Below are 23,755 nucleotides of genomic sequence, written 5' to 3'. Positions count from 1 at the left end.
GAACTGGGCGAATATCACAGTTTTTAATAATGGAAAAAAGCAACCATATCAGCTTTCAAGGATATAGGGTTGTATTGGTTTTGTTGACACTAATTATAACAACATTGAGCATTTACCATAGACCTTAGAGATTTTAAAAAAGCAATAACTTCTGTTCTTTGGAGAGTTACCAGCTGGTATGTCTCTGTCTTCAGGAATTTATTCCGTATAGTCATTTCAAAGATTCTGTGGAACAAACACTCCTTAACTGGCTTTTATTTTTATTTTAGTTATAATAAAGGAAAGAATAGAAGTGGCCTACCTAAGATTACCTCTATTTTTCAAAATGTATTATGTTGTTCTCCTTATTTAACACAATATGGAAGGAAGAGAATGTGATATTAATTGACATCAGGGTTTAAACAGTAGCACAGTAGAAATTTGAAGCAAAACCCAGAATGATCCAGGAAAGGATTTTCATGCAGGTGAGAGAGAAGATTGGATTCATGCCTTGGAAGGGAGGACTTTGGCTCCTGTCTTGCTAGTCAAACCTATGTGATGACTTTGTGATTTCTCAGTTCTTAGTTCTCTAATATGATTAATTCCTGTGTATGTTCTTGAAATTAAATATTCAATTTGTCTAGGATAAAAAGTGAAATGTATCTGTAACCATAAAAATAGAGGTTGAAGAATAATCCCATACTTGTTTTGGGTTTTCCAAATTTGAGTTTCTCCAAGAATGAAATTCTTAGTGGTATAGGAAATGCAAAACTGTTTCTGTGAGCTTGATTGCACCATGGCAGGAAAAAAATGTGTGCAATGTTAGCATCTTCTCTTGTTTTCCAGGTCCGTGGGGGAGATGCATGGGAGACGAATGTGGTCCAGGTGGCATCCAGACGCGAGCAGTGTGGTGTGCCCATGTGGAGGGCTGGACCACACTGCCCACGAACTGCAAGCAGCCGGAGCGGCCGGACAACCAGCAGAGCTGTTTTCGGGTCTGTGACTGGCACAAGGAGCTGTACGACTGGCAGATTGGCAGCTGGAACCAGTGCCGGCCTGTCCTCTCCCGGAGCCACGAGAAGCCCCTGGAGTGCCTCAGAGGGGAGGAAGGGATCCAGATGAGGAACATCACCTGTATCCAGAAGTCCAATGGGGTTCCGGCTGAGGATGTCATCTGCGAGTACTTTGAGCCGAAGCCCCGCCAGGAGCAGGCATGCCTCATCCCATGCCGGCAGGACTGCATCGTGGCCGAATTCGCCCCCTGGTCAGAGTGCTCCAAGACCTGTGGCAATGGGCTTCAACATCGAACTCGGCACGTTGTGGCTCCACCGCAGTTTGGTGGGTCTGCTTGTCCTAACCTCACCGAGTTTCAGATCTGTCAGTCTAGCCCATGCACTGCTGAAGAAAGCCTGTATAGCCTGAACGTGGGACCCTGGAGCGCGTGCTCAGTGCCCCATTCGAGACAAATAAGGCAAGCGAGGAAACGAGGGAAGAACAAAGATAAGGAAAAGGACAGAGAAAAGGCAGTTCGGGATCCCGAGGCTCGTGAATTAATTAAGAAGAAGAGGAATCGAAACAGGCAGAATAGACAGGAGAACAAATACTGGGACATACAAATTGGGTACCAAACCAGGCAGGTCACATGTACTCACAGAAATGGGAAAACGGCTGCTCTGAGGTAATCACTGTTTTTTAATTTGCACATCTTTATTTTTCTCTGTTTAAAGTAAAGCATGCATAAGTGCACACTGGTATTATTTTATACAATCCTGAATCTCAGTATGGGGCACACGCTATTTGCAATATGAACATCAAGCTCAAGAGGTTTCCCTGGCAAGAAACATGCAAACTATGATGGTGATCATACTAAGCATCACATAAATGTGCACTGTTAAACTATACTAACTCCCTAGCCTCTGTTTGTCTAAATAGATTTCCCCAAAGGCTTGAAGATATTTGTCAAATGTCTGCTCTGTTTCTGTGGGTTCAGAGAGGTTTTTGCTCTCTAACAAGTCACACATGTTTGGAAGAGGTGATGTTACTGCTTTTAAGGCTCTGGGCACAAAAACTAACAAGAAGGCTGGGTCTGATTTACAATAAAAGTACAAAACAGAGAGAAAGATGCTGCATGAGAGGGCAGTATCTATTCTTTCCAGTACTTTTGTTTTGAAATAGACGAGCATGAAATATTGTTTGTCCTTCTTGATTCCTATGGCAAAATTCCTGAAAGGGAGACTGTGAAACCTCTTTGTTTCTTCCATGCACTTCCTCGTTTTCTTTCTCATCTGAACCTTTATGCTATCTGGTTTTTTTGGATATTTTAATTTATTTATTATTTTACTTTTCAAGAGTTTTGGCAGTCACAGATATTTTGATAACCCTTTCCATAGCCTTCTGTGTACTTTTCTGCAACCATGTTATCTTCCACTTCTTTGGTTTACCTGGTGTTCTCTTGCTAGCTCACATTTTTTCCTTCCCATCCCCTGGAATGTTTTTCTTCAACTCAAAAATCTTCTTTCAGTCCAGTCTATCTTTTTCTGTCTTTTTGATTCTTTCTGTTTCCTTCCCTCTAGTTCAATACATGATTAATTAATTTTACTTCAACTGTGAAATGGCTCAGATATCTTGCTGAATGAGGCTGACACCCATTTCTGCTAGGTTAGTGTTTATGAACTTTTTTCAGGGTATTTTAATTTGGAGGTTTTGTTGTGCCAGTTAAACATTCTATCATGGAACTTGTAATCGCTTTAGCCTTTCCTATAAGAAACCATATATTGTAGTTTTTCAAGTGTAGTAAACATTTTTCAAGTCTATTTCCTTTCAAGAGAGGATCCAGCAGTAAAACAGGAAAACACTGAGGGCTCCCTGGCTTAAAGGAAGAACTGAAAGATTTGGGTTGTTTAGTTGGAAGGAGGGACAAATGAGTGAAAATGTGAAGTGTCCATGAGCATGTAAAAACCCATCACAGAGAAGAATGGCATGAGCTCATCTCTATATATTATGGATGTATAGGAAAGGGAATAATGGGTTAATCACAGCAGTGCTGAATGAGGTTAGACTTCTCAATACTGAGAATAGTGAAGCTCTAGAAAAGATTGACTGGGGAATGTGTGGCACCTCCATCTTCGAAGGTTTCTAAGAATAGGCTAGAAACGCATGTGTCAGTAATGAAACACCTCCAGTAACCCTTGGTTAGGGAAGAGGGGCTGACTGCGGGGTTTTTTGTTGTTTTTTTTTTCAGTCTCTTCTAGATTTGGTTTTCTACATTTTTTTCAAATTTTGACCCACACTTGGATGAATGTTGGCACAAGGAATCTCAAAATCGGCTCGCTCAGGCAGTCCCAGGTGTTGGCTGCAGCGCTAGCTCAGTGCTGCTACAGGAAGAGGTTGCCGTTACCCCTTCCTTTTCCAGCCTCACATCATGCAGCCCACACTGTGCCTAGTCATTACCCTTTAAATACAGGGAATAATTTATCAAACATATCAGTTGCTAGCAGATAGCAGCCAGCTGCTCTGTTTGAAAGTCCCCAAGTTTTTGTGAGGTTAAACACATAATTCAGAACTACCATATTTAAAACAAAAGGCAGGGGGTGGGGAACATTCATGTGCTGAGGCCCTGATAAATGGTAAAAGAAAGTAAAAGTATAATTGGAAGTCAGTGGCATACTTTACTCATCATCTTTACACTCACTCTTCAATTCACTCAGATCAGTAATGCTGTCTTAATTTCAGATACTTCAGCGTATTATACCATATATGCACATTTCGGGCTGTAGCAGGGAAACAGATAAAACCCTCTTGCCTGAGGCAGTGAAACAATAGATAATACAATGTAGGAACAATTATTCACAGGGGAGAAAGTGATACAAATGATGCAGTATGCATTTTGATGTCTGATGGATATAATTTTATGTTGTAAATGCACAATGGATTTCTCACAGTCTTTCTGTCGAGTTTAACATAGAACCGTTTTTTTCCAGTTGCATAGTGAAAACAAGAAAATTTTGTTAAATACTCATGGAAGAAAGTCCAGCACTGATACCTTGGCTTTAGAGACCTATCTATGTATGTCATCTATATATCCATTCGTTTCATTTACGCTGCACTCTTCATTAAGTGGTCAAATGCTTTATTCTGTGATTGGCATTCCAGAATCTCAAGCAACAGAATTATTTTTCTGCCCAGGCTGTCAATGCAGCCAGCTCAAATGATTTTATAATCTCCATCACATAGTAACTGTGTTACTAAACAATATAGACAAGTAAGGTGACTGGGAAACCTGCCGTGCTCATGTGAAATGCTCTTCAGCTTGAATAGTCCATTTTCAGGGAGTTTCGACTTTAGCAATCAGAAGCAATCAGCCCCCTGGCAGCATGACTGAAAGAAGAAGAAAAACCCTCAGGCGAGTAATATTTTTTGCAGAGGTAGCAAAATTGGTATAGTATAAAAAGGGTTTCAAAAAACAAGTTTCAGAAGGGTGCTCCAGAGAAAATGGTTCTGTAACGCTGTCAGCAAAACTTCAAAAAGGCAAATTCTCTTGACACATCAGCACGCCAGGCATGGTAAAGAGAAGTGAAACAAGAAAATCAAAGTGTAATTTATACACTTTATTGCCGAGTGAACAATACATAGTCTCCCGTGAAGGATGAAATATTGGATTTTATATTGCTCATTCTGCAATAATGTATGTGTTACATGGCCTATATTTGCTTTGTTTCCCTTAGTCTGAAATTCTGGTGCACTGAAAAGATTTTAAAAATAGAATTGTTGAAGAAAAAATTCAGTAATTAAAGCTGACTTATAAAATGACTGTTCTGGATAGCTAACAAAACCTGGACAGTGTTGCCGTATTTTGTATATTATTGTAGAGGACAATACTGATGCTCTGAAATGTTTCCTCTTTTTTTTTTTTTTTTTTTTTTTTTTTTTTTTTTTTGTGAAAGTGGAGTTTGCCAGAGGTCCCACAGAGAGCTGTTAGACGAGAAACTGTCAATGCAGAGAAATACAAACTCTGTGAAAATTCGAGTTACAAAACTGTTTGCACTTTTACAGCGTGCGGTGATCGTGTCTCATGTTAAGCCTATCATTTTCTATTGTAATATATAGTCTGGTTTTGCTTTCTTCTGTTCTGCCAAGTTGTTACCATTGGGTCTCAAACATTTCCTCATATTGATCTTCTTGAGCAGACTTTCGGGGCAAAGTTTAGCAAAAATGTTTTGGCTGTTTTTATACAAGTCTAAGAAAAATACTTTGTTTTAGCAGTGTTTAATTCATACAGCCATTTAATGAGATGCTTCACTGAGAACCCACTGGATTGGGGAAAGAATTTGATATTGGAAAGTCTGGAGCAGGTTATGAGCACAGACATTTTATAACTGTAAGAACATGGAACAGAGAGAGTATCTTCTTGGCCTGGATGTTTCTGCACTTGAGCAAAGATTTTGAAATTCCCTGACAAAGCTCATCAAGTTCCCCTGTAGCAGTTGGTCCACGGGTGTGGGGACAGCCTGCAACTGCTGGGAATCACTGAGCTCGAATGTCTGCCAATGGGGTAGTTGTTAAAACAGTTCTGCAAAAATATAACTGCCTATTTAAAAAAAAAAAAAATCCCAGGAATTTCATAGAATCATAGAACGTTTTGGCTTTGGAAGGGACCTTCAGAGGTCATCTAGTCCAATCCCCCTGCAGTGAGCAGGGACATCTTTAACTAGATCAAGTTGCTCAGAGCCCCATCCAACCTGGCCTTTCTGCACCATTTCCTTTTTCTTTCTCAATTGTTTCGATATGGCTTGTTTATCTTACTTAAGCTGGGACCAAAACACCTGTGTCTGAATGTGGGGAGAAATGGAGGAGACCAAAGAGGAAACTGTTCCCACCAGCTCTTTTGCTGCCATCCCCAGAACTGGTTAATATTCCCCTGGCAGCACCTCTGTGGCAGAGACCTGTTTGTGAAGCTGAACATTGCTGATAACTTGAAGTGAGAATTCAAGACATATTAAGATTTTAGATATATTCATGGCTTTCATTTTTTTGTTGGGAAATAACCTTACGCAATAACAGCAGTGGAACATAATGGGGGGAAAGAAAAGCATCCAAAATTTAAGAAATGCTGACCAGTTTCTGGGTAGGTTGGTTTAGCGCCTTTATGTGTTTAATCGTATGATCATGTTTCATTTGTTTCACCTCTGTCCTCAGAAAGTAATTATTTATTTATTTTCATTCTCCTCACTGATTCTGTGCATTCATGCAATATCTAGCAAACTATACCCACACCTTGTAATGAATTAAAATCTCGGAAGTTTTCATAATGGTGATATTGCAGCACTTTCCCTTACTTTCAAGTTTGGGAGAGTTCAAGCTTTTATTTATTCCTGTATTATAGTTGAGACATGAAAGATGACAATAGGGCCAAAATTATTGAATTGTCTTGCTAATTTGGGGCATCCAGTTTTATGTATATATTGCCTGATTTTTCAGCTTGCTTCACATAGACCTGTATCTGCTTAAAGCACAGCCACTATATTCACTACTGGCCACAAGTCTTAAGCTGGATACCCACTGACTAAGGAGTTGGAGAATGGCCAGCTGAGTGTTTAGGCTGGTGAGCAAGTGATACTCAGGATGTACTGGTAGAAAAAGAGACATAATCTGCTCCTCTAGGATGGCATTTTAACTTTCTTTGTCTTTCCAGGTCCTGAAACCTCCTAGTGCTTACCTTCCAAATCACACAACAAATGCCTCCATCCCCTTTATGGACTCTCATTCACCTTTAAGTTATAGACTGTGTGGAGGAGGGTAAAAGAAAACACAGCATAAGCCTGCTGCTTTCTTTCTGCCATTGATTTGGAGCAGCAAAGTTACCCTGAGGTATATGCTGTCAGACAACAAACAGAAGATTCAGACGTGTAATACGGCAGCTATTTGTTAGACCCTGTATTACATTCCTTGCTTAGAAAAAGTCTCTGTGCTTTTCTGAGCTGCTCCATGAGGCAACAGGCAGAAAGGGTGATGTGTATGAAGATGGCAGTGGCTAAGGTGGAGAAGCTGCAAGGAGCCAGGCTGTGGGAAGGCAAGGGAATAGCAATGCCGAGAGGACAGGTTGTAGAGATGAAGGAGCGCAAGCAACCTTTAGCTTGTTCATTGAGGACCAGATGGAAGTGTGCGTGTCTACAGGTGTTTTTTATGTTTCTGGAAAGGCAGCTCTGCAGTTGTTTTTGTAGAAGAAGCCTCCAAGCTCACCATACTGCAAAGGTTTAGAAGCTGTAAGTGGCTCACTAACGGAACACCTGTAAATATTGCATGTTTTGATAATGAGCTATATACAGTCACCTTGATAAATTAACTTGGAGTCACTTAGAGCACATGCTGTTAACAAATGAACAGGGAAGAAAAAAGTAATCTTGGAAGAAAAACCTCCTGATAAGTAAAAACTTCAGGGTAGTTAGCCGATTATTTGGGATAATAAAAATGTAAAATATTATTAGAGAAACAGGATGCAAACATATTGCTTTCCTACCATTTTCCACTGTGCCTTTAGAATTTCCGTGAATTTGAAATTCAGAAGCATCCTGCAGATTTCTAATGTGATTTTGGTGGAGACAGAGTTTCTGTGGATATGCATAATATTATTTGCTGGGTGTTCCTTTCTCTTCTAAGTACCTGCTCCATCATCTTACTGAGGCTGCTGTTTTGACATTGGCTTGTCAGTATTGCTATACATTTGACATATCATGCCAAAATCTGGATTTAAGACGGAAGCGTACACACTGTGCTGAATAATTGAAACAACAGCAATGAACCATTTCTTTCTCCGCACCATATTTTAACTCTTTTCATATAGTGAACAGTTGTTCTGTCATTTAGATTTATGATATTCATATATTTCTGTGCAAAGCATCAAGATTGGATGCCTTTCTAGAATATATTTTTTATTCAAATACATGTAATTGGTCTTCCTTAGGAAAATATAATAGCTTGTAATGTAATGAGGGTCGAACTACATGTTCTGATAATCTCTTGTGGCCAATAAATCCTATGAATGAACGAATGAATTCTGTGAATGGATGCTATGTTGAATTCCTAGCCTTAATTTAGTGAGAGATTAGGATGCACAGTGGTAAATGAAATTAGGCACCAAGATCGTTAACAAAGATTCTCCTACACTGTGCTCTTATGCATCTTTTCTGCCTCATTGTCAAGAGAATTTTTATGTTGATTGACTTCAGTATACCTAAATCAATAAATATTAATCAAGTAATATTTTTCTAAATTTTGGACATCTTTATATTGGTATCGTATCATAGTCTGTAAATAGTCCCATAAGGAACAAACTGGAATGTACTACTTGTTTATTTTATTTTTTCTAATATGTGACTGCTAGGCATAGTCTGGGACATAGAGTATGCCCCTGTTTTCTTGATGAGCTTTATAAAGTTAGGGTACAGCATGTGAGCTGAGCATCCTCCTGGGAGATGCTGTCCCCCAAGGAGCTGGGGTTTGCACAGGATAGGAAGTCACAGAGTTCTGCTTCACTTGCAGATCCCCAGAACAGCAGAGTTGGGTACTTTCAGTGCCTAACTTTCAGTGGTCCCACTGAAAAGAAAATGTTCAGCCTACCTCCTAATATTTACCATTTTTTTCCACATGTTGGGAGACCAAAATGAAACCAGTGTTATTGTCAAAGCTAAGCATCAATGCGGGGAAAAAATCTAAAATAACACCTGAAACACAACTAATATTAGTAAAATAACTTTCAGTGATTTTTTTTTTTTTATTTTAACTTCAACATTGTGTGTTTTTATTCACAAAGTTGGCATTGTGTTTATTTTTTCTTTGCTGATAACTCCATGAATCTACATGTTAGTTAGGGTCAAAGTAAATGCTGAGTAATGCTATGTAACAAAAATTCCCACTGACAAAGGGAAAGACCCCCCAAAAAGCTTTAATAAGTCATCTATGTAGACTATTGCCAAATAACCAGCTCTACCAATTTTAAAATTATCCATAGCATGGAATGTACATACATTTCACTGTATTATTGGACTGTGAGAGACAGTACCTCTCCCTAAACACTTCTGCTTTCTTCCCTTCTCAGACGCTTATGGTATCTGCAACTGCCCTACAGCAGCTGTTGTTGCCACTTGTTTGGGTGTAGTAGAACTTCTTGTTGCCTTGCCTGTATTAGCCGATATATTTTTCCTTGACACAGTAGTTGCAATCTCTGGTTTCTTTTCTCCCATCATTTAGAAAGCCTGAGTGGTTTTGTTTTTTTCAAAACTGTTTTGGCTGTGCATCTTTGGCAGAATGAAAGTTGTGAAGGGATTATGGGAAAGTAGTCTTGTGAAAAGGACTTAGGTGGACAGTACTTGAATTGTAAATGAATAAAAGTGGCCTCGTTGTTTGTCTGATTATAACAGCCCACTATACTGTGAGGTACTAACGGTTTCTCAGAACAATGTACAATATGACCAGTACTGAAGAGCGCAGCTGTAGGGAAAATGAATCAGGATGGTGTCATGAGGGATACTCATTACATTTGCCACTGGGAAAAAATACAGGCACTGTATTTTCAGTAACTTCTTTAAAGAAACAAGTGTGTACCAACCATAAACTGAAGCTCTCAGGATGACTAGACTTCACAAATTACATTTCATATTTTCACAGTAACTCATGGGACTTATCTAAACTCTGGACTGAAATAACCTGTCTGCTATTCCTGTTGTCTAGTACCTGCTCATTAAACAGAATTATTTTTTAAATTTAATTTTATATATATTTTTTCTTTATACCAAAGAGTTTATCACAATCTCTTTCAAAATCCAGCTATACCTTTGATCCAAGAATGGTATAGGGTTCATATGATTGTTTTGCTTTAGAGGTTAATGCATCCATCAGGCTGTATGAACTCTGCAGAGAACACTGTGTGGAAGATAAATAGCTTGTTGTAACACATTGGGACATTGTGCTTGATTCTTGTCTCTGTATGTTAGCTCCAAAATCCCTGTAACTCATACAGAGCATCTTTTAAGGATCCATGGTGGTCACATAAAGAGCAAGGAGGAGACCCTGCATGTACAACATTAAGATCTGGATTTAGTCCCAGATAACACAAAGGATTAATATTTAGCATGAATTACTGGATTTCCTCAGGCCTCCTGAGCAGTAGAGTGATCATTCAAGGTTGCCATAGAAAATTGCACACATAAGTATGTATATTTCAAAGGTTGATTTGACCTTCTGACCCGACCAGATTATTTCTGTGAGGTAGTTCTGTTAGAGGGTGTGAGAATCTAGCCTGTGGGACTGCCCGCAGGTAGTCAGATTTCCCAGCAGTGGAGCCCTGATTTTTTCTAGGTTGGGATGCTGATGAGTGGTGTGGTACATGTTTTACCCTTTCACTGTGAGGTTACAGTTAGGAGAAGCAGATGTGGTCTTTGAAAAGTGTTCCTGTGGTGGGTTGACCCTGGCTGGATGCCAGGTGCCCACCAAGCCTATTGCTCCTCTCCTCATCTGGACAGGTTAGAGAAAATACAGCAAAAGGCTCATGGGTCAAGATAAGGACAGGGAGAGTTCGTTCACTAATTGCTGTCATGGGCAAAACAGACTAGATTTGGGGAAATTAGTTTAGTTTATTGCCAATCAAATCAGAGTAGGGTAATGAGAAATAAACCCAAATCTTAAAACACCTTCCCCCCACCCCTCCCTACTTCCCAGGTCTAACTTTACTCCTGAATTATCTACCTCCTCCCTGCCAGCAGCACAGGGGGATGGGGAATGGGGGTTGGGGTCAGTTCATCACATGTCATTTCTGCCTCTCCTTCCTCCTCAGGGGGAGGACTCCTCACACTCTTCCCCTGCTCCAGTGTGGGGTCCTTCTCATGGCTGCAGTTCTTCACAAAATGCTCCAGTGTGGGTCCACCCTTTCCATGGGGTGCAGTCCTTCAGGAACAGACCGCTCCAGCTTGGGTCCCCCCTGGGGTCACAAGTCCTTCCAGCAAACCTGCTCCAGTGTAGGCTTCTCTTTCCACAGGGCCATAGGTCCTGCCAGGACCAGTGCAGAGTTCCCGTGGGGTCACAGCCTCCTTTGAGCACCCACCTGCTCTGGCATGGGGTCCTCCCCAGGCTGCAGGTGGATATCTACCCTACCGTGGACCTCTGTGGGCTGCAGGGGGACAACCTGCTTCACCATGGTCTTTACCACAGGCTGCAGGGGAATCTCTGCTCCAGCACCTGAAGCACCTCTTCCTTCTTCACTGACCTTGGTGTCATGGGCATAGTTGTTTCTTTTGCATATTCTCAGTCCTCTCTTTGGCTGCAGTTGTGTGAGGTTTTTTTTACCCCCTTTAAAAATACATTATCCCAGAGGTGCTGCCATTGTCACTGATGGGCTTGGCCTTGTCCAGCAATGGGTCTGTCTTTGAGCTGACTGGCATTGGCTCTATCAGACATAGGGGAAGCTTCTAGCAGCTTCTCACAGAAGCCACCCCTGCAGCCTTGCTTGCTGCCAAAACTTGGCCATGCAAACCCAGTACGGTTCCTTGCAGTCTCTCACTTCTTTTAGCAATCTACTGAGATTTAAGCAAACTTTAAGCAGTGTACTGAGAGAAGTATTCAAATCCTGCTTTAATTTCTTTATTGTTTTAAGTATTCTTTGGGAGTTGGATCAATGTTTGTTCATGGCTGTAGGATGTCTGTTTGTCCAGCTTAGTGGTTTGTTTTGGTAGGGTTTTTAATTGTCTTTTTTTTCTTTTTTTTTTCCTGAATCACAAATTTATTTTCTGATTCTTTTCCAGAAGCTTCCTCTAGCTTTAGTTTGCCCTTCATTCAAAAATGCAGCCTCTACAAGCCTGCGTCTGTGTGTTTGTATGTGCAATTCTGGTTTTCAAGTGCTAAAGTAGCATCTAGTTTTGGTGTTCTCTAAGCAATTTGTCACGTTCCAAGTCTTCCTGCAGAGAAGTTTGGTCAAATGGGCTTGCATGTCAGTAGTTTTCATCTTGTGGCTGGTGGGAAAGACTGAAAACCATTTTGCTAATGATATTCAATGATGTAATGTCTCATGAGATCAGCAAGAATGCAAGAGAGACTCTCAATGTTCCTGATGGTACAGCTGGTTGTGGAAGATGCCTGATGGCGCGCAGGACAATCAAGGGCAGGAAATGGTTAAATTATTCTGCTCTGAGGGAGCCCACTGTGTTTTCTTTTGTCTGCCAGACAGCCTTTGCTTTTCTTCCTTAGTATTTAGATGAAGCCGCTTAAAAACCTGTTAAAGGGTTCTGGATTTCTTTAACATGTTGATTGTGCTTTGGTCTGAGACCTTCAGAAGCAGCTCCCTCTTTCTTCGGAACCCCGGAACCTTCTCATATTGTGCTCAGTATGGGTTTCTTCCAGGCAGTTAGCCTAGTTTTTGGTTATGTCTTCTTCACTATTCTCAAATTTTTAATTCATTCAGTCAGTCTTAGGTGTTCAAAATATTATTATATTATGTTGTTGGGGTTTTTCTTTTGGAATACAAGCAGAGTTTGTATTTTTTGCTGAAAATGGAATATCCTTCTTCAAAAAGAATTATAAAGTTCCTTTTCCCCAAAGGTGCTGGGCTTGAACTCCTCAGCAACAGAGTGGGTTCTGACCCCGCAGCCCTTCTTGATCATGAAGGGCATGCAATATCTAATCCCCGTGGTACAATGTAGCATGAGAGAGGCGAGGGGAGGAAGAATACCATTTCCTCCTAGTTTTTTGTGTGGTGTCTGACAACGTAGATGTCTGTTGAGTATCTCTTAATAATGCCTGCTGTGCTGAGTTCTCGTGAGGACAGTAAGATATAGGAGTGTCTGCTTTCCACCCTAGGTCAGCCATGCCAGGACTGGAGCAGCGAGCCTGTGGACATAATCCACTACCACATTAAATACTGATCCAGGTTTGAAAGATTACAGTTTTTGATTTACAGGTAGAATTCTACTTAAGTCCTTTTCAGTCCAGCTCTAACCCATGGCTTTCCTGAACCGTAGCCATGTTATTCATTTCAGAACAATGGAAATCTCTGTATGTAATCAGATGGGAAATCAGCTGGAGTGGAGAAAAAACAAATATATCAGAATCGCAGGAGAATGTATACAGTAAATGACAACTATTTAATTCAATTTAATTTCATTAAAGAAAGCCAAAGCTGAATGTTGATAACTGTGAAGGAATAGAGAAAATATGGTGAAATAGTGCAGACAAAAATTACTGAAGTGATTATTTGCCTTGCATTAACCTTGTCTATTGGGCTCTATTACTTTACTTTATAGGTAAAACCAGTAACTAGTGGTTCTTGTTAAATATCAGCACTGGGTGAATTAATTGAATTTATTGTAAAGGATGTGTTCTCCACTGTACAATTTTAGATTTAAATTGCAAACCTCACATTGGAGCTCTGTTAAATTTGAACACGAAGAGCAGCTGTACTGGGAAAAGCATCAAACTGATCTTCAGAAGAATGTCTCCTTAATATGTTGGATATGTGGATTCATATTTCCATTGACTTATAGATTGTCCAGATAATGTGCAGATATTTTGGGAGTGGCCTCAGAATGAATCTTGAACAGCCCTCAAATCCGGGCCAGTTTTACATCTCAAAGTTGCACATCCAGTAGAAAGGATCTATACTTGCAGGATAAAACTGTTCAAATAAAACGAGACTAAATGAAAGAACTCTTGTGCCTAACAAAAAGACAGTCAAGGACAGATCTTATAGAAGTCTCTAAGCTCACAAATGCTACAGAGAAAGTGAATAGAGTATGGTTATGGAAGGCCTGAAGCCAGAAAATTAAATTAATGGAGCAATTTAAAGCAAAAATAGCTATCTACAGTTATCGGCAACTAAACAAAGTCATGTAACTCATTGTTTCCAAGATTATGTAGGTGCCAAAATCTTATCTGGGTTCAGAAAGCATTTACACTATTTCATGGAGGAAAACTCTATAAAGGGTTCTCCAGTGCAAAGATACAACTTGTGTTCAGGACGTCCTTCAGCCAAAGTTTGCTGGAAAACCAGAGGGTATGTTGGGAAAGTGTGACCAAATACTTGCTGTCTTTCCATTTTTGCCCTCTATTTGCTACTGCCAAGGCAGGTATCAGACTGCATGGATTAGCAGTTAGAACCACTCAGCCATTCTCATGCTGCTGTTTGTCTTTTCTCATTAACTCTTCTTTCTAGTTTCTTCAGCCCAATATGGTGTGGAGGAAACACTCAAAAGTAGAAAATCTCTTAGCTGTGCAAGCAAGTTATGTATAGCTCATGGAGTAAAATGAGTCCTACTGCCTTGCTTAAAACCTATTTATTTTTCCTATTCATTCTGTGCAAATTTAGAGATCAGTCCTATGGTCATGCATTGCCACACATTTGGCTTTATGCATGCAGTATGCATGACTTTATTGGAAAAAATAAAACAAAAAAATAAGGTTCTTTTTCTTAGTTGAGCTTATAGAGGAGGAATTTCCAATGGTCTCTTCCAAAACTTTTGTACACAGCTTAAAAGATAAATTTTGAGACTGAGATTACAGACACTCAAACAGGTCATTGGCGTATAAAATCAAGTTGTCCTGATTTTTAAAAATTGTAAAAGCATGATTCACTCTCTAATAGAAATTGAGGATGCCTCAGAAGGAATTGTTTTACCTCTTGACTAATCTAATTTTATCACACATTTAAAAGCTTATCTTCCAATGAAGAGACTGCTTTCAACTGCACATCTTGCTCGTTTGTACACAGGTATTATGGTGAAACTTGCTCCAGGCTTATGCATCAGGCTTCCAGCTCTATGTGTCCGTAGCCTTAATTATCCCATAAATTACTTTAAAGTCCTCAGGGGGAACTTTACTATCCAAAGCGATATTTAGTTTTTATTTATTGCTGTAAGAGCAAAAATGAGGCTATGGAACGTGAGTAGACACAAATTCCTGACCACACATTTCCAACAGAGGTTGAGCAGCAATTATGTTCTGTGTTTTGCCCTTCGAACCTTCACTGCCTTTTTCTTTAGTTCATTTATCTAATCTAAGTCTCTGAGGTCAGGAATGGGTTTGATGTTAGCTTAATAGCAAGAGGGCTCATTCACCCGCTGTGATGTTTTGTTTGGTTTTTTTTTTGCTTGGGATTGCCTTCTCTTTTCACTATGTTATCTACGTGCTTATATACCTTAAGCTTCAGTTCCCCACTATATCTATCTATTGTCTGAAATGGTACTTTCTCAAACCGCAGCTTTACTTCAACTTGTATGAATCCCTCTTCCCTGCCAAAAGACATGACACCTAGGACACTGTCCTTTGAGTGGATTCACTGGATTGAGAGCAAGCTCCTACAGACTTTACATGTTACTCCTGTGCTACCTCTTCTTGTATTCAGTCTGCTCTGTTGGCTTCTAATAGCATTTTAATGCAACTCCTGTACTTTTCTTTGAGCTTCCCAAGCAATTATCTGGACAGAATAACTGGGTTGTTAGTGAGGACTTATTTGCGCACTTCCTGCACTTTTTGAATGGCTAACTTTGCCTACAGCATATGCTTAGATATTACAGAACGACCATGGAGATGTTTGACGCAGAACTTCTAGTGGTGTGGGTGGTATAATGAAATGAATATTAACTGCCTATTTTTATCTTCTGGTCTGTTACCTGCCCATTTGCTTTTTTTTCCTGTGAGAAGATTCATCCAACTTTGGGTAACTAAATCAGATGCATAAATCCATCAGAAAGTGCAGAGCAATTTACGTGAAATTAATCTTAGCTTTAAATTTTTTGTGGAGATCAAATCTGTAACGTTAGGTACCAAACACAGAAGACACTGTTTTATGTAACAAAGACATTCCCAGGTTTCAATTAAGAATCAATCTATGCAGGTTCTTGGATCAGACAAAGGAAATGTGACCAACCTTCTCATATTACATGGGCCGAACTTTTTAAATGGCACATGTACCTTTCAGAGTTAGCATTTTTATACAATACAGTATTAGTAACTTTTATTATGAATGACTGTCTATATGTAGTCATCTGCACTGAAAGGTCTGAGAAACATCTGTTTCTCTTGGTAAGATAAAGTTTGAAAATCTTTTGCAAATATTTTAAAGGTGTCGAGTAAAAAAAAAAAAAGAAAAAGAAAGAAGATCTTTCAAAAATGAGAGGGGACTTCGGAACATCAAATTCATTGTTCCTAAATTTCCTGGGAAGAGGGGATATGTAGAGATGCAACGTGAGGTTAAGTGTAGATTAGTTTAGTTGCAGGTAATAGGTATACATGCACTTGGGACAAGGGAAGGTGGTAGTGAGGGAAAGGATTTGTAATCTGTTCTGGAAGACACTCTTTTACCTTCAAAGAGATTGAAGCACTTCCATAAAAATTTATTTAACTAAAGGGTCTTGTTTAGAGAGATTTGTGATACTGAGAGTTTAAATATGACTCTTCTCTAGTCCCTACTTGATCTAGAATGCAACACATCTTCTCTTGCTGCCTGCAATATGACGGACAACTCTTGGTAATGGCCATTTGCAATTAGCTCTCACAGTTTCTCTAACTTATTCAAAGAAAACCAAGTGTTAAAAGATGAAACAGCAGCTGGTTTCCTTGTCTGACATTTCTTTTGCTAATGGTAACTGTCTCTGCCCTCTCACAAAAATAATATGACAGTATGTGTAATAATAAAGAGATTGTTTGCTGGTGACTTACAGTATCAGGTACTTTTCAGTATTTACGTAATACTGCAAATGGTGCATGGTTTTAATAAGCAAGCAAGAAAATAAATGGATAACTCACTTTGCCTCTTGTTTATCTCCCTAGTAATATTTATGTTCTGGTTACAAGAACTTAAGAACTTAATTGTTTTATATTTCATTTAAAATTGATTAATTTTATAAGTAACTATTTTAAGTGAGGCATGCTTTAACTATATTGCTTTACTTTTTTCAAGGATCATAAATAAACAATGGAGGTAGTAACATGGTACAGTTCTGTTTGGGTCCTCTTCATACCTGCATATGGAAATAATTAATAACAAACAAGATAAAATGATCATTCTAATTATATAAACTATATCAACAACAGTTATTAATAAAAAATGAAATGAGCATGAAGTGGAAGGTACTAACCTGCTGAATCTATGCCACTGACCAAATAACGCATCAGTTGAGTCCTGTGAACAAATCTAGGTCTAAATTTTTAAAAACGTTTTGTATCATGATCCACAGAGGGACTTCAGCATCGTGACATTTGAGATTACAGGGGTACTTAGAAACTTCAGGAAGTCTTTTTGCATGTATAGCAATTACAGTTTAAGGATCTGTGAAATGAAAATTTGTTATCTAAAGTTGCAGTAATGCCTATGTTAAATTCTTTGTGAATGATCTAACAGTACTTGGAATCTGAAAAGTGCCTGGTACCTATAATAATTTTTCAGGGAGTGATTATATCCTTTAAAAATTAATAAATAATATTAGTTTGCAGAGCTGGCCTTAATTTTGAAGAAGAGTTGATTGACTATTTTCTGTTAAAGTGGGCTTTTTTCAATTATGGTTATGGGAAAACATTTTCTTGCTCAGTACATTGGCTCAATTTTGTAATTTTTTTTCCCATCTTGTTCAGAAAATCTGTGATAAAAGTCCCTTTTGAATTTGGCTCAGAATATTGTTTTTAGAAACTGATAAGTGCATTATCTTTGAGCTTGATTGCATCTAAAGGTCTCATTTCTCCTATGCATCCATCATCCTAAAGAACTCGAACCCTTTGTGTTGTGGTGGAGACTTCCCTGATAAGGGAAGGAAGCAATCACTGTGTACAAATTGCAGACTGTCACAGCCAGGGACACCTTTAGGGCTCCAGACAGTTAGAGGACACAGGCAGGTTGAAGGTAGCTTCAGTGAAGAAAGATTATATATGTATTTATTTAGTAAAACAACTTCTGAGAATCAATATTAGTCTTTCTCATGTAACACTTCTCCCAGTGAAGTTTTGAAGCAGATGCAAAACCCGTGGAATATTACACATCATTAATTGATCTCTTCACTCCGCATCAAAGCTACTTTGTGGTGGCACTTTTGTCCATGTTCCGTGGCAATCTGTGTCTGTAATTAAACTCGGCCCCAGTCACAGTGCGAGTGAAGAGGTTGGTTTTGTCTGCTCTCAAAGGAGTCACATTGGAAAGGAACTTGGGAGGTGATGGCATATCATCTGTTCTCTAGAAGGATTTGCAAATACTGCCCGTGTTAGAAACCATAAGGAATAGATCTTTTCTCCAGTCATTAAAATGTGTCTCTTTGTGGGATAAATGAGTCTTTAAGTTTTGTCAAAAGAACAGAAACTGCAGTATTGAATTGGACAGTACTGTAGTCCTATGCCAGATGGGGCTATATGGAGGTGAAAAAAGTCTGTTTAATAACAGAATAATTTTCTCAAAAGCCTTGAGCTTCTTTCACCCCAAACAGGGTGTAGTTTCTGTTGTTAAGCAGAATTAACGTTGTCTATCATGTGTTAGGGTTTCTTGCCCCCCCTCTCCTTTCACATAATAAGAACATAAGAAACTCCCTGCTGAGTAATCCCCTATGGTCTGTCAAGCCCAGCAGTGGTAAAGGGAGATGCTATTTACAGACCAAGCATATGAGTCCTGGCTGCCTTTTGCAGTCCATTCTCTTTGCATTTCTCCAGTATCCAAAGTCAATGTATTAGGGATGGTGGCTAGTATATCACTGCCTAGTCATCTATATATAGATGTTTAGTATCCATATATAGACCTCTTGCCCACAAATTCATCCAGCCTCCTTCTGAACCTGCTGATGCTGTCTGTCCACAACCAGGATCTTCTGTTAGCAAGGTGTGAAACTGTGCTGCCTCTTGTGTATAGAACTACTTCCATTTACCGTGTTTGTAAATCTCATATTAGTCTCATCGAGTACCCCTAGTTCTAGTAATACAAAATTTCGTTAGTAGTAGTTCAACGTGGTGTTGGATATATGGGTAGGATAAAATTTTTTATAGCGACAAAGTTGTGGTAAATATTCATTATTCTGTACTATTTTGTATTCTATTAAAAGGAAAAAAATGAGCCTTTGTTGTGTTGTTTATAGGACTGGTATTGGACAGAGCGTTTCATTGAGCCATCTGCAGTGCCAACAAATCTTTTTCCTGCCTGTTTAACTACTTCTGAAGCCAGAGTTTTATTCCAAAACAGACATAATAAATACATTTATGTTGTAATTGTAATTAAGGAGTTAAAGTTATGATAACTTTAATTGTAGTTTAGCTTCTCTATTGCTCATTTTCCTATTGTGAATCAGTCTTTGAAGTAGAAATGTTAGTTTCTAGTTAGCACGTAACATTTTAAAATGCAGAGGTATTTAGAGAGAAAAAATCTTGCTGACGACCTATGTAATATGTGAATGAAGCAATGAGATGGAGAATGGAAATTAAATGACAGCCTACATGAGGAACAGGGAATTAAGGCTATGGATTCACTGTAGCAGGGAAAGCTCTATGTAAAGGGAGAGGTCGTTCTCCTTTAGACCATGAGGCATCACTGTGGCAATGTACCAGCTGTTACCAAAGTAAATTCTTAGCGACTGAGTATTTAATATATCTGACACTGTGTTTTTAAACATTTTGTAGTCTGGAAATGAGGAGAAGATGACATTGAGCACTTGGTTCTCTTCAAAAACGTTCTATAGCCATCTCTGTTATTGATCCTTCACTTCCTTTTTGTTCCAGGAACAATAATTGAGTAAACCTAAAAATAAAACTTAAGCAGTGAAAAAATTATTTATTTCCTCTTTTATACCTCTAGAGCAAATCTTATTTATCTGGTTTGAGTCATTTTAACCCTTTTGCCTGACTTTTTGGGGTCAAATACATGTAGACTGGAACTTAACAGTTTTAGAAATATTTACTGACTTTGCATGTTATAATGGACATCACTTTTCCATAGGAGTTCATGACTGTGAATGGGTGTGCCCAAAATTTTAATGCTCTCTTATTACAGCTTCTGCAAACAAGATAAGCTGCCCATTACGTTCCAGTCCTGTGTGATCACGAAGGAGTGCCAGGTGTCAGAGTGGTCAGAGTGGACCCCCTGCTCCAAAACCTGCTTTGACATGACAACCCCTAAAGGGAATCGTACAAGATCACGGACCATTAAACAGCTCCCTGTCGGCGGTGAAAGTGAATGCCCACAATTAGAAGAAACAGAGCAGTGTGTTTCTCAAGGAGATGGTGTGGCACCGTGCATTACGTAAGTTGGTTTATTTCAGTTCTCCCGATACTAAAATGAAGAATTTCAATTAAGCGCACACGCCTGGTGACGGAATATCAACCAAATCATTATTAAAGAAATAATAGGCTTGGTTTTATTTCTTTTCATCCTTTGCTTATTCAGTGCTGCTCTTAAAAGCTGGTCTGCAAGTAGCTGCTATTACAGAGAAATCGCTTCCTCCTCTGAATACAGGAAAAATAACAAAAACATATTTTTTTGTTAGTGTTAACTTTTAAAAGAAAACATTCGCACATATGCAGGCTCAGTCAAGACCATAATAAATTAATTGTGTTAATTTGTCAGTAATCTTCTCCCTGCATAACATTTCTACCAGAATCATTGTTTCCTGAAGTACTTGTCTGTTTGCAGACAAAATGCTGAACGTAGGAGAGAGGTGATAAACATCTGTTTAGCAACCAGACTTTTTTAGTGAGACTTGTATTCAGCACAACAAAGGCAGGACTGGGCCCCAAATGGAAAGTGAGAGAGGCTAACTGACAGTAAATAAATTAACCCTGTTTAAAGTTTAGGAGAAATGACAGCAAGCACTTTATGATTCAAGAGATTGCTGTAATCCTTATCAACTAATCAAGATTAATATTGAAGTCCCAACTGTGCTTTATCAGACTGAGAAGAGGGTCTGGGGAAATGTCATTTGATGTTAAGCGTCTTTGACTGTGGTACATATTTTTCATTTAAGAGTTGAAATGTCATCTTTCCCCATCTCCAGCCACATTAGGAAGCAGTTCGCTTGATTTAGCCTTAAAGTACTCGTTGGACAGAGAATTCTGTGGCATTTCTTGCAGTTCATAATCCTGATTGGAGTTTTAACTGGGAGTCACAGATCTTTCCTGTGCATTCACTGATTAGAAAGCTCACAGCTTCTCATCATTCATCAGTACCCAGCAGGGATGCTTAGTACTGCAGAGCCGTCTTCCTCTTGACAGTGTAAAAGGAACTTACGGAAAGGTTTTTCTGAAGTTATAAAAAAAAAAAATACAATTATAGTTTTAGCTTGATATTCAGGAGCAACTTCTGTCTCTCTTATCAAAGATGAACAAGATGCTTTTGAGTTTGTTTTCAAGGGGTTGGATTGTTGTGGTTTTTTCCCCTCTCCTTTTCTGGTCCTTATGTTTCTCGGCACGCACATTTCTTTAATATTTTGGCTTTGGTTCATATAAATTGTCTAGCTCTAAGCAAATGCTGAGAGTCACAATCTTGAAAGTTAGCTTATCTGAACATAGAGTATATGTCTCTGTATATCAAGTTTTTCCTCCCTCCAATAAAATATTTATGTGTAGTATGTTTCAGGAATTTAACAGAAAAAGATCTTCCTAAAAAGTAATTATTTTAAAAGTGAAATAATAGGGGGAAAGTTTCCACCCACATAAAATATCAGACTTAACACATCTCTGTGTACAAAAAGTTATGAGGCTTAGGCTTTTTAGAAAATGAATAAAGCTATTAAGGTGTTTCAGCTTGTATAACCTAATGCTGTGTAAAATAGCTTCATGATTTCTAAAGACCAAATTAACCAAATTTGATCCAGGTACGGTTGGCGGGCCACAGAGTGGACAGAATGCCGCGTCGATCCTCTCCTTAGCCAACAGGACAAGAGGCGAGGAAATCATACAGCACTGTGCGGAGGTGGCATTCAAACCAGGGAAATGTACTGCGTGCAAGCTAATGAAAATCTCCTCTCCTATTTAAATACCCTCAAGGAAAAAGAAGGTAAATTTGATTCACTTGCAATTGAATTAGTGTGAAATGAGAGCACTTCAGCATTCCAGAGCTCCTTGACAGCCATTGTCTTCTGTCATGAGTGCCTTCTTACCTTGTAGGTTACTGTTATTTTCTAGTTCAGATGAAAATACTTAATTACAGTAACAGAGTTTCATTCTCTATTTTGCAAATATTGGTTCCTAGCTACAAATTACTGTTTCTTGATATCTACTGAAAAATGTTGTCTTATGTGAAGGGTGTCTCTCAATAAGAAAGAGCATGAGAAGGTGGGTCAGAAATCCCAGGTTTGGTTCCTTCCTCTATTGTAAATTTCCTGTGTGCCCTTCAGATGGGGGATGAACCTGTGCAGTTTGATGTGCAGATGGAACATGTAAGTTCTGGCATGTAAGCTCTAATATAGAAATACATAAAAATGGGACTAGATTTCATTCTCAGGGAATTATTTTTTTTTGTTTAGGTTTTTTTTCCTTCTTTTCTTCATTTGGCCAAGTTCTTAAGTCACTTTATTTCAAGCCAATATAATTTCATGGGTTTGTTTCCCTAACTGAAAAAGAGAAAAGGTTATGCCTTGTCACTGTTACAGCTTGTACAGCTTCTTAAGAAAAGAGGGAATAGCTTAAGAGACAAAATTTATGAAATTTGCTTGGTAATATATGTACTTAAGAACAATACCTGAGTATTTTATGTTACGTCTACTTCTGCATACTAATGCAGCACTACAGAATTAGAAATGAGTGAATTCAGCTAAATGCCTTTAGCTTGTTAGTTACATTTTATCCTCTTCTGTAGCTGTTTCATGCGAACACATGGTATTATTTTAAAATAAATAAATAAATACAGCCACATCCTTCAGGAAAAGCGAAATCATTATACGAGTCATATGTGACACAGCATTTAGACCAAGGCTGACGAAACTGCAGGCTAGTGAGGTTTCTGCTGTGGGTTAAAGGTACTCTCAAACTTGCTGTAGAGGTAGAGTTTGCGGGGAATATTAATGCCGACATCCATTTCAGCGTGACTGCTTGGATCAGTAGGGTGTGACTTGTGTGCTCTGTGGGCCCCACATCTGTATTTATTAAAGAAAAAGCTTTCAAGCCTCTTCGTTTAATGCAAATCAGCTTCCACCCCAGGGCTTTTAGCAAATCACCTCTGACGAATAAAGTTTAGATGGCCCTGCCTTAGAGTAAAGGAGTAAAACCTCCCAGCTAAGGAGAGGTAACAATAAAATCAGTGGCAGCTTACTGTTCAGAATGATGATTAGGATTTTGGTAGGCTGTGAATTCTCGCCGGCTTAGGCGGGTGTGAAATCTGCCCTTATCAGAGTGTGACAGGAATACGCAGAGCCCATCAGGAGGTAATCTCTGCAGGCCCCGGAAAGCTGATTAAAATGTAACTAGTCTTTGGATGCATAAACATGAGAACAATTTTTCAAGAGCTCAAACTAGGGGTGAAGTGGGTCTTAGTTTAAAAAGGAGCTCTGGGGTGTTTCCGTGTTAGGGGACAGATTTTCAGAAAAGCTGCTTCTCAGCTCATCCTCCCTCTCTCTTCCCCTCCCATCTTGGATTCAGTGTGGGCAAGAGCTTCTCTCCAGGCCCTCCTAGGAACAAGCAAATCAGTGCCTCTAAAAGCAATACCATTTGAAAACTACGAGTAATTTGAGGATGGGAAAAAGCCGGGGAGACACCTAGTAGTTTTAGGTGTGGGGAAACGCCTTCATTTCAGTGTAGTTTACTGTTGGTTGTAGTGGATGCTGTCTCGGTAAGGCTG

At 39.1% G+C, this 23,755-nt stretch overlaps 1 protein-coding gene across 1 annotated transcript in view; it reads left to right on the top strand.

Annotated features, from left to right (window-relative positions):
- THSD7A (thrombospondin type 1 domain containing 7A) overlaps positions 1 to 23,755 on the top strand; it is a 197,281-nt gene that overhangs the window by 74,905 nt on the left and 98,621 nt on the right. Inside the window, exons 2-4 of the mRNA XM_035897219.1 lie at positions 826 to 1,657; positions 19,976 to 20,224; positions 21,795 to 21,976. Of these exons, the coding sequence (XP_035753112.1) occupies positions 826 to 1,657; positions 19,976 to 20,224; positions 21,795 to 21,976 (1,263 nt within the window). The remainder of the gene's footprint in view (positions 1 to 825; positions 1,658 to 19,975; positions 20,225 to 21,794; positions 21,977 to 23,755) is intronic.

This window comes from Egretta garzetta, unplaced genomic scaffold (genome assembly GCF_000687185.1).
Source record: "Egretta garzetta isolate BGI_Z169 unplaced genomic scaffold, ASM68718v1 scaffold30, whole genome shotgun sequence".
NCBI lineage: Eukaryota > Metazoa > Chordata > Aves > Pelecaniformes > Ardeidae > Egretta > Egretta garzetta.
This window is presented reverse-complemented; position numbering and strand designations above follow the sequence as displayed.